Source organism: Mirounga angustirostris, unplaced genomic scaffold, assembly GCF_029215605.1.
Source record: "Mirounga angustirostris isolate CCGP_5_RB_7025 unplaced genomic scaffold, mMirAng1.0.hap1 SCAF_13, whole genome shotgun sequence".
In the NCBI taxonomy this organism is placed as follows: domain Eukaryota; kingdom Metazoa; phylum Chordata; class Mammalia; order Carnivora; family Phocidae; genus Mirounga; species Mirounga angustirostris.
This window is the reverse complement of record NW_026991721.1, coordinates 13,874,034-13,884,769: the sequence shown is the minus strand read 5'-3', so window position 1 is coordinate 13,884,769 and position 10,736 is coordinate 13,874,034. Positions and strand designations below refer to the sequence as shown.

Genomic DNA, 10,736 nt, shown 5'->3' with positions numbered 1-10,736 from the left:
GTGGCTGAAGAGTAGAATCTATGGGGATGGGCACAGTCTATGGTTTCTATAAGCTTCCAGATCTTGTATCTGGTTTTTAAGGTTTTTTTGTTTTTGTTTTTGTTTTTAAAGATTTTATTTATTTGACAGAGAGAGACACAGTGAGAGAGGGAACACAAGCAGGGGGAGTGGGAGAGGGAGACGCAGGCTTCCCGCTGAGCAGGGAGGCCGATGCGGGGCTCGATCCCAGGACCCTGGGATCATGACCTGAGCCGAAGGCAGACTCCTAACGACTGAGCTACCCAGGCGCCCCAAGCTTGTGTTTTTCTTTACCCCTAAGTGCTCAGTGGAGATTTAGGAGACAACACAGCATGGACTTTGGGAGGGGATCGGAATGGGAAGAGAAAAACCAGTAGCGAGCTGGTGAGAGCCAACCCTTAGGACTCTCAAGCGTGGTAGCAAGGACAACTGGCCGCAGTGGCAAGCACTGTGGACGCTGCACGAGATGGCTTGTAGAACACGTAAGCTTTCTTGGCAGGTCACGAAAGTCCGTGATAAACCCCGCAAGAACGGTCAAGATGAAACTTCTGCGTCATAAATTCTATTATTCACAGAAATGATGCCATTTTATTGTCACAGGCTGGTAAGGTAGGGACCTTATCAGTTATATCTTGTTAAATTAAAAACTATTAAGTTTTCCTCTAAGAGTCACCCCTTTATTTTTATTTATTTAGTTTTAGGTAGGCTCCACACCCAGCGTGGAGCCCAACACAGGGCTTGAACTCAAAATCCTGAGATGAAGACCTGAGCTGAAATCAAGAGTTGGACTCTTCACTGGCTGCGCCGCTGAGGCACCCCTAATGGCAGCTAAGTACTAAGAAAGGAGGGAGCTCTTTTTTTTTAGTGGACTGCTTCATGAATTTGCGTGTCATCCTTGAGCAGGGGCCATGCTAATCTTCTCTGTATTGTTCCAATTTTTTTTTTTTTTAGATTATTTATTCATTTATTTGACAGAGAGAGACACAGCAAGAGAGGGAACACAAGCAGGGGGAGTGGGAGAGGGAGAAGCAGGCTTCCCGCAGAGGAGAGAGCCCGATATGGGACTTGATCCCAGGACCCTGGGACCATGACCTGAGCCGAAGGCAGTTGCTTAACAACTGAGCCACCCAGGCGCCCTGGAATTTTTTTTTTTTAAGATTTTATTTATTTATTTGACAGAGAGACAGCGAGAGCAGGAACACAAGCAGGGGGAGCAGGAGAGGGAGAAGCAGGCTTCCTGCCGAGCAGGGAGCCTGATGCGGGGCTCGATCCCAGGACTCTGGGATCATGACCTGAGCTGAAGGCAGACGCTTAACGACTGAGCCACCTAGGTGCCCCTGTATTGTTCCAATTTTTAGTATACGTGCTGCTGAAGTGACCACAGGAGGGAGTTCTTTTAATAACACTTTGTAATCAGAAAATTTTGGGGTGGAAAAAACAAGGAATAACAATGCTATTATGGACTATTAAAATATCACATGGTCCGGAACAACAAAAATGCAGACCTGAAGTGGAGAGAGAAGTTTAGTGAAAGAATTTCCACCTTCTGCTCTGGTTGGGAACCAGAGTGAAGAAGGCAGAAGAGAATGGACAGGAGAGCTGGGTTGGCTCCAGCATGGGTTAGGTCTTGAACCAAAATACTGACAACAGGAAAAACTGGTCAGGGTCCTGTGAACTGCCACCATAGAAACCACTGCTCTGATGAGCAACACAAGTGGGTAAGTTTCTGGAACAGGGCCAGTCCAAGTTACTTCATGTTCTCCAAAATGGCTCGAAGAGGATTTGGTATTTTTCAGACTATGGGTTATGATCCATTAGTCACTCATGAAAACATCAGGGTACATAGTGAGTGAGGATACATATTCTGTGAGATCTTTCTCTTGGTTTTATATGTGTATATTTGGTTATACATGTGTATTTCTTGCTACAGCTGGAAGCTACAGGTTTATAGAGCTCTTGCAGGGCAAGGGCTTTCCCAGTCCCTCATTACATCAAACACTTCATATTAATCATGGCAGAGCTAAAATGAAAGAACCATACATCTCAGTATCTACCAGTAAATGGTACCGCAGTGACGCTCACATTGTTATTTAAAGTATATAAGGTAAATATGGTATCAGCAGTATAAAAAGTAAAGGCTATGGAAAACTCAAGAGAGGTCAAAGGGCATATAAACAAGTGATACACAGATCGTTTCCTTAAAAGATAAATTTTAATATACAGAATAAAATCCAAGATTTTGTTTTTCACCTTCCCCAAAATTTGTGGGCATGAATACTTCTGAATCTGACCAGGTAAGTTTATATTTTGGTCCAATACATTATTATACACAAGTAGTATGATCAAGTCCGGCTTGATTATCATAAATCATAAAAGTTAACAGAATTTACTTTCAAAATTGGTTATTCTTATAGATAAAATTTCTAATTTTTTTCTTAGCTAAGAGTTTACTCAACTTTAGCCTCAGAACCAGATTCAAAATAAGGTATCTTCTTTGACAGCTGTTCATCATTTTAGGTTTAATCTAGGCAAATTATTTAATACTTTATTGAAGATCATACAAAAACTCCACAATAAATAATGAAAAGAGTATGCAAAATCATTAGCCTCTGTTTGCAATACAGAAAATACATGTCAGTTCTGGACCAAAATAATTCCATTGAAATACAAAAAGTGACAGGGAAGAATGGAAGGATTTGCAGTGACTGCTTCTGGTGGTTATAGCTACAACCAACCAACCACCACTGGCTATTTTGGAAAGTGAGGGCGGGTTTTAATTTGCAGATAAAGAATGTCTTCGGTAGTTTAAAAAAATAGAAACTCTAAAAAAGCTTGTGAATCATATACAAAAGCAGCTGTTTGAGACCAAGGTTGAAAACCAGAAATTGGGTGTTAGCACCGCCAGCAAGCACAGGTTCTGTGACTCATCTGCCCTCCTCTTTTGCGCAGAATGCAGACTTGACGTTGTGTACATCATTTACAGGTATAAAAACTGTCCAGGGATACAGGGTTCCTGCAGGGTAAAGCCTCAAGCCCTAAGAGGCACCAAGCGGCTACAAAGGCTAGGCGACCGTTCGGATCACAAGTTCCGACGATATAATAAATCCCGTGTTGCCTTATCAACTTTTTGCTGGTAGTCCTCCAATTTGTCAAGTATTTTCTGGGATAGCTGTAGGAGAAAAGAAGGGAATCATTACAGAATAGGTCAAGGACTAAAAAAAAACCAAAACAACACTGACGTTTTTAAGCACTTTGACTTCACTAAACAGCCGCCCCCTAGTAAAGATGTTCGCCACTCTGCTTCATTTACTCAATTCAGTACCAGAGTCTGCTCTGTGACCACTGCTAAAATCAGACTTCTCTGTTACATGCAGTATCCCAATCCTGTTATCCTCATGAATCTTCTAAACATGCAAATCACACCAGTATTTTTTTTTAAATTTAAATTCAATTAGCCACCACACAGAACATCATTAGTTTCAGAGGTAGAGTTCGGTGATTCATCAGTTGCCTATAACACCCAGTGCTCATCACATCACATGCCCTCCTTAATGCCCATCACCCAGCGACCCCATCCCCCCACCCCAGTAATGCTTCTCAGAACCAGAAAGGCTACATCTGGCTTAACTAATCATTTTGTAAAGGGACTGGGCCAGCATGTTAAGGGCAATAAATGGCTTCTGCTCTCCCCTTAATCCTTGTGAACCGAAGAGCAAGCTTTATGAGTAAGCGCTGGTGCAAGGGTTTATAAAGGATGCGTGCCTCACGAGAGGACTGACTTACAGCAATGTTGTGACTATTGGCGCTGTTCTCTCCCAGAGCCTGGAGAAGCTGGTCAATAGAAGAGTATGGGAGCCACACCATCGGAGCTGTTGCTGACAGCGGAAACTGAAAGGGAAAATACCCACTATTTGAAGAAAATCTCAAAAGGAGACCATTTCTTCTGGGCAGTTAGCTTCAGAGGTTTGAATAACATAGAATTCTTTACTTATTTCTTTTTTACAATAAGAAATTGCACGTACACGCACACAGACACACAGTTGTGCCACTCCCACCCCCTTGCTTCTCTTTTCAACTGGGAAACTTGTCCTCTTCTCAGTTAAATCAAATGTATTTCTATCTATCTATGCATCCATCCATCCATCCATATGTATTTTTAAATTCATGTCACCTCTTATCTTGAAGGAGCCCTAAGGCCTATTAAGGAAAAATGCACTAAAAAAACCTCTAAATTGTCAATGATGAGACTATTTGCAGTCTGAAATTTAGTTCAAATTATCTGGAAAAAAAGTTTAGAAAGGGAAAGCTCACCTTTCAAAGTTCTCAATACTTTCCTGAGAGCTTAAGAGCTTTGCTTTGCACTTAACTAGACCTAGATTTTAGACCTGGCTCTTCTCTTTACCATCTGTGTGAACTTTGGCAACTTACTTAACCTCTGACCCTCTGTTTCTTCATGGGTTAAAAAAAGGGTTAAAACAACCTCTCAGAGGTGGCTGTAAGGATTAAATGAGAAAACACTTGCAGGGACCCAGCACAGTCTTCGGCACACAGAAAAGAATATTTCGTTTTTAATTACTTCACTCCTCCAAATACTAACTAAAGCTACGTTCTTTGATGGAGAAAAATGAAATGTATTCCCATTTTATAAACAAGAAACTGGAGACTCTTACAGTGCCAGTTCCTGATTGTGGAGAAAACTAGTCGTATAACTACAAAGAGTAAAGGTTAAATCCATTGTCCTACAGTTCAATCTACTTTCACATCCTGACTTTATTAGGGTGATAATACAGAATTAAAAAGGAACATGCATACATGCCTACCTCAATTCCAAAGTATTGATGTCCTTTCCCCAATACAGCATCTACATATTCTGAAACCAAATCCACAGCTTCTTCTAAAAGGTCATAGTTTAAGTATAAACGGAGCAACTCAGCAGCATCAACCTTCTGTAAAAAGTCAAGAGATTAAGAACATCTACCTATTTCCATCTTATCTGGGCAATGACCAAAGGATGCTGAGTGTCTAATTCCCTGGCATTAATACTTCTCAGTATAAGTAAATGAGCATCTGGGTTCCCTTATCTTGGGATAAGGGCTGGATTCCTAAGAGCCCGGTCACGTCTGGGTACCTTGTGAGACTTTATCTTGTTAAGTGGCCTGCCTGCCTCTCTCTCTCTATCATCTATCTACTTATTTATCTATTTACTTATTTGTTTTAAATTATTTTAAAATAGATTTTATTTGTCAGAGAGAGAGAGATAGAGATAGAAAAGCACAAGCACGGTGAGTGGCAGGCAGAGGAAGAAGCAAGCTCCCCACTGAGCAAGGAGCCTGACTCGATTCCAGAACCTTGGGATCATGACCTGAGCCGAAGGCAGACGATTAACCAACTGAGCCACCCAGGCATCCCAGACACATTTTATTTAATACTTTTCTACAGTTTCAACATACCTTCTCAGAAATGCTGAATACTAAAGAGCAATATATTCACATTAGTTTTCAGAAATATAGGAATGACAAATGCAAAAGAAGTTAAAAGAATTACCAACTTTAAATACCTGAGTTAAATTTGTTTAACTCAAGGTGAAACAAAAGTGATTACAACCTCAGTTTGGAAGGGCTCTATTAATTAGGAAATTATGCTTTTATATTCTGATTTGATGACAGTCCTAACTTTCACCATCTTTTTTTTTAAAGATTTTATTATTTATTTGACAGAGAGATAGCGAGAGCAGGAACACAAGCAGGGGGAGTGGGAGAGGGAGAAGCAGGCTTCCTGCCGAGCAGGGAGCCTGATGTGGGACTCGATCCCAGGACCCTGGGATCATGACCTGAGCTGAAGGCAGACGCTTAACGACTGAGCCACCCAGGTGCCCTAACTTTCACCATCTTAACTGCCTTTTCTACTTTCTAACCTAAATAAACAAAAAATAATGCCCCCCCTCAAAACAGACCAACTTTCCTGATTTTAAGCTTTATATTCTCTCTTTTCCTATTCCACCCAATGTATTTCAGATATAGTTTTCAAATGTAAGCATGCATCGTATCAAATCAGAAGCTTGGTAAAATATAGATCCCAGATTCTAGCCCCAGGTTAATTTGATTGTGTAAGTGTGGAATGGGGTTCAGGAATCTGTATTTGAAGAAGCCAGCTACCCAAATAAATTCTGATGCAGGCAGTCAAAAACCCAATTTTGACAAAAACTTAAACCCTGTTGTAGTTTTGAAAACTACTCACTTCTGTGAATTTTTGAGTAACAAACAGTAAATACTGTGTCACACGTATAGTCATTGTTCTAAATATATACTCATTGTTCAGTGAGAAAACAAGCAGGCATTAACTTAATCACTAACCCACAGAACTTTAATGCTAAACACCCAGTACTTCATATGGAATTAAAGTTAAGCTGTTCTTAGTGTTTTTAACTAAGATTGAGACACTGCCCAAAGCATATGTCAGTATATTTCCATAAATTATCACCTTTTCTTTTTAATCATCTCATGAAGTTTATCCATAATGGTAAAGATCAGCTTCTTACTCTATGTAAGTTAAGATACCACTTACCTTGTAACTGTTTATAAGCCAATTAGGCAGAGGCACTCCATGAGACAAGAGCTTGTTGATTACACAGTGGTGATATAAGTTATTCTGGACTTTGTACCTTTCCAGGTAAGTTGATAATAGTCGCCATGCTTCATCTGTAGCACTTGAAAAAAGCAGAAAGGACTAATGAGTTCTAGATTCTTAACAGATATTTACAGCACCATTCAAAGCATGTATTTACAAGGAAAAAAAATCTTTAGAAGCTCACAACTGAATTGATAATATAACTAAATGGCAACTAATATTATTAGGGTCAGTGTGGCTTAGGGGTAGTACTAGAAACCAAATGACATGGATTCTATTTCTCTCCCACTAAGTACATCTTTACTTGACTACACAATTCGATTAACTTCTTTGTTCCAGATCTCTAAAACAAGGAAATTGGCTCAGATCACTGTTTCCAAACCCAATCAAGCATTAGAATCATGTAGAAGTTCTGATTTAGAAGACAAGGGTGATCTATCTGTATTTTAGTAGTGATACTGGTGTGCTAATTTAGGGATTGAAAACTAATGTCAGAGCATTTCCAAACTGTAAAATGTTCCAATTTTAAAGCGCCGAGCTGTGCAATAGAAACTGTAGATTTGATTTAAGGAAGGGAAGTTTCCTGAAGGTCAGGGTTAGAGAAGGATTTTAAAGAGGCTGAAGTGCATTCAGTAGACATGAACTGAGTGCACGAGGGAAGCATTTGGAGGGTAAGCCCTTTTGGGGCGGATGAGCAGCAGGGCTGTACCTAGACTCCTTAGTGCTGATGACCGATGAGAGCTGATTGGCTGCTAGCCAGGACCAGGCTTCTGCTTGCGCCGCCTCACCTCCTAACTGCAACTTGATGCATCTGCAATGAAACGGTTCCACACATGGTAAACTAATTTGTGGAAAAGAACCACATTATTTTCTTACTAAAACCAGAGATGAGATGATAACTTTAGCTCTAGTATGCCACTGAATTCACTACTGGGGTGTTGGCTCTTTCCTTTCCTCACAGCCACACAACTGGATGACCCACAAGGCCATCGATAAGTGTTAAGAGATCATTTACTTCCAAGGGAAAAATTCTGAAAGTTGAATATTTAGGTACAAAGCATTATTAAAAATGATTACAGGGGCTGATGGCTGTCCTAAAGGACTGAAGAGAACACATGCCTTTTCTAAAACGGACACCACAATTTAGACCACATATCCTACTGTCCTGTGGGAATGTGGGCCTAGGGATGCCAAATTTTTTGATTTCTCAAGAGAAGCTATAAATCAAGATTTAAAAAAAAATTATAATTAACTAAAAGAAATTTTAAAAAGTCACTGTGGTGGACTAGAAAAAATACTTCTTTAAAGCACAACTGGCTATGAGCACTGGTTCACACGAGGCAGCAGTGCAATACTTCGGCATCAGAAAGATCATTTCAGGGGCGCCTGGGTGGCTCAGTCGTTAGGCGTCTGCCTTCGGCTCGGGTCATGGTCCCAGGGTCCTGGGATTGAGCCCCGCGTCGGGCTCCTTGCTCAGCAGGAAGCCTGCTTCTCCCTCTCCCACTCCCCCTGCTTGTGGTTCCTGCTCTCGCTATCTCTCTCTGTCAAATAAATAAATAAAATCTTTTTTTTTAAAAAAAAGACAATTTCATACATACTTGAAAGCAAGCCTCTCGAAGACTGGCGTTAAGGGGAGCTTAAAAGTCTGACAGAGTGATATGGCAGGGTCAAAAAGGCCAGCCTGAACCAAGAGAGAGACCATCTCCTCTGCTGACGAACTTCCTGTGGAAATGCAAAAGAACCATTCAGCGGCAAAGGTGGTGTCTGCCAATGACCCAAAGCCGCCTCTGGCGACGAGCCTCTCGGAGTAGCAGTGAGAGGCGCCCAGCCCGTCTGGCATGCTGCTCTAGCACACACACACACAGCAAAGCCTGCTGGCAGTGTCCCCAGACTGTCACATTACTACCTGCAACCGCAACTGCCGATGGGTCATGCTGAGCGAGAGTGAGGCGAATGCGGGCCAAGGAACACTCTTTCTCCAGGTCGCCCAGTTCCAGAATTTCAATCTGCCGATTGGCTAGAAGCCAAAGAGAAATATTTTTGATTCCCAAAGTACAAAGGAAGTGCCTATCATCAGTGCCTATTAACCCAGCTTGTCAATTTCCACAAAACATTAAGTAATTCAACGTCAAGTCCGAGGGCACTGGAGGAAAAATGGGGGGCTCCATAAAAGCGAACTTAAAAATAAAGCAACAGCCCTGCTTCCAGCATGCAGCTCAGTCAGTCAAATCAAACTACAGTAACAACAGCTGCAGCTGAGGAGATGCTTACAATGTATTTTACACAGAGTTTAACTCTTACAACTCTGAGATGCTGTTACTAGATCAGAAAGAGAGGAACATGCCCACAGTTTGAGAGGCAGAATTAAAACCAGGTGTGTCCAACTCTAGAGCTCTTTATGGAGGAATATCATATCTCCATGGTAATATCCAAGGGCCCTGATAAAACAAGTTTAATACTAAGCTGATTTAAATACAGCAAGCAACACTTTTTAAAGCATTTTCATTTCTCATACAGCCACACGAAGTTTTCAGAGAGCAACCAGACAACTTTTAGCAGATTAAAATACTGAGCATAAGCTAAAAGAAACTTTACAATATTTTTACACTGCTATACATATTACAACTACTATATAAAAACACACATTTAGGGCGCCTGGGTGGCTCAGTTGGTTAAGCGACTGCCTTCTGCTCAGGTCATGATGCTGGAGTCCCTGGATCGAGTCCCGCATTGGGCTCCCTGCTCGGCAGGGAGTCTGCTTCTCCCTCTGACCCTCCCCCAACTCATGCCCTGTCTCTCATTCTCTCTCTCTCAAATATATAAATAAAATCTTTTAAAAACAAAACAAAACAAAAAACCCCACACATTTAATACAGATAATACTATAACACAACTACATAATTACTGTCTAACCAAAGAGTCCAAGGGAGACCCCCAACTCACTTGGGGCAGCTGTGCATTCTCCGTCATGATTCCTCTTAGGGGATGCTCCAGGACGATCATACTGAGAAGACAAAACAAGTGATTAAGTTAATGAAAAGTTGAAAAGTTAGTACAGTTGACCCCTGCACAACATGAGGGTTAGGGGTGCCAATGCCCTGCACAGTTGAAAATCTGCATATAACTTCTGCCTCCTCCAAAACCTTAATAGCCTGCTGTTGTCTGGAAGCCTTGCCAAGAACATAAACTGTCATTAACATATATTTTCATGTCATTTGTATTATATGCTGTATTCTCACAAATAAGGGAGGTAGAGAAAAGAACATGTTATTCAAAAACTCTTAAGGAAGAGAAATATATTTACATTTTTAAAGATTCCTTAAAAATTATTTATTTTTAAAATTTATTTATTTAGAGAGAGAACGTATGAATGGGAGCAGGGGCAGAGGGAGAAGGAGAGAGAGAATCTCAAGCAGACTCCTCTCTGAGCCTGACTCGGGGCTTGATCCCATGACCCTGAGATCATGACCTGAGCTGAAATCAAGAGGCCGGCGGCGCCTGACCGAGCCACCCAGGCACCCCTACATTACTGCATTTATTGAAAACAACCGTGTATAAGTGGACCTGCGCAGTTCAAACTCGTGTTGCTCAAGAGTCAGCTGTATCTTATTTTGATATCACTAACTGTGATCCAGAGCTTTCATGCTTAAATTCTCTCCACATAAATTATGTTTATTTCAACTAGCATGGCTCTTCTTACAAAGGTACTGTAACTATCAAAGGAATGGAGTCGTTTGCCAAGTTGGCCCACTTTGCTGTAACATGTTATTGGGTCTAAGGCCGTGGACTTAACCTCCAATTAAACTACTTGACTTTCCTTGGTTCCAGAGTTATATTCTCTACCCCAGACCCTGGGAAACAGCCTAGTGCATGCAGGAATGATATACAACATGAGAAGTTGCACACATATGACCCCATCAGCATCTTTTTTAAGTGCACAGCCTTTAAAATGGTAATTGTAGATTGAATTAACAAAAATGAATGAAATAGGGGCGCCTGGGTGGCTCAGTTGGTTAAGCAACTGCCTTCGGCTCAGGTCATGATCCTGGAGTCCCGGGATCGAGTCCCGCATCGGACTCCCTGCTCAGCGG

At 41.4% G+C, this 10,736-nt stretch overlaps 1 protein-coding gene and 1 pseudogene across 2 annotated transcripts in view; both read right to left on the bottom strand.

Annotated features, from left to right (window-relative positions):
• Positions 1 to 876: 876 nt before the first annotated feature.
• LOC123858068 (U6 spliceosomal RNA) lies at positions 877 to 970 on the bottom strand (annotated as a pseudogene).
• Positions 971 to 2,211: 1,241 nt separating this feature from the next.
• NUP160 (nucleoporin 160) overlaps positions 2,212 to 10,736 on the bottom strand; it is a 48,434-nt gene continuing 39,909 nt past the window's right edge. For both annotated transcript variants that reach the window (XM_045893662.3, XM_054511914.2), the window contains exons 29-36: positions 9,589 to 9,649; positions 8,552 to 8,662; positions 8,244 to 8,367; positions 7,355 to 7,456; positions 6,583 to 6,724; positions 4,839 to 4,964; positions 3,802 to 3,906; positions 2,212 to 3,187 (exon numbers count right to left, since the gene is read on the bottom strand). In XM_045893662.3, the coding sequence (XP_045749618.2) occupies positions 3,098 to 3,187; positions 3,802 to 3,906; positions 4,839 to 4,964; positions 6,583 to 6,724; positions 7,355 to 7,456; positions 8,244 to 8,367; positions 8,552 to 8,662; positions 9,589 to 9,649 (861 nt within the window). In that variant the 3' untranslated portion in view covers positions 2,212 to 3,097. The remainder of the gene's footprint in view (positions 3,188 to 3,801; positions 3,907 to 4,838; positions 4,965 to 6,582; positions 6,725 to 7,354; positions 7,457 to 8,243; positions 8,368 to 8,551; positions 8,663 to 9,588; positions 9,650 to 10,736) is intronic.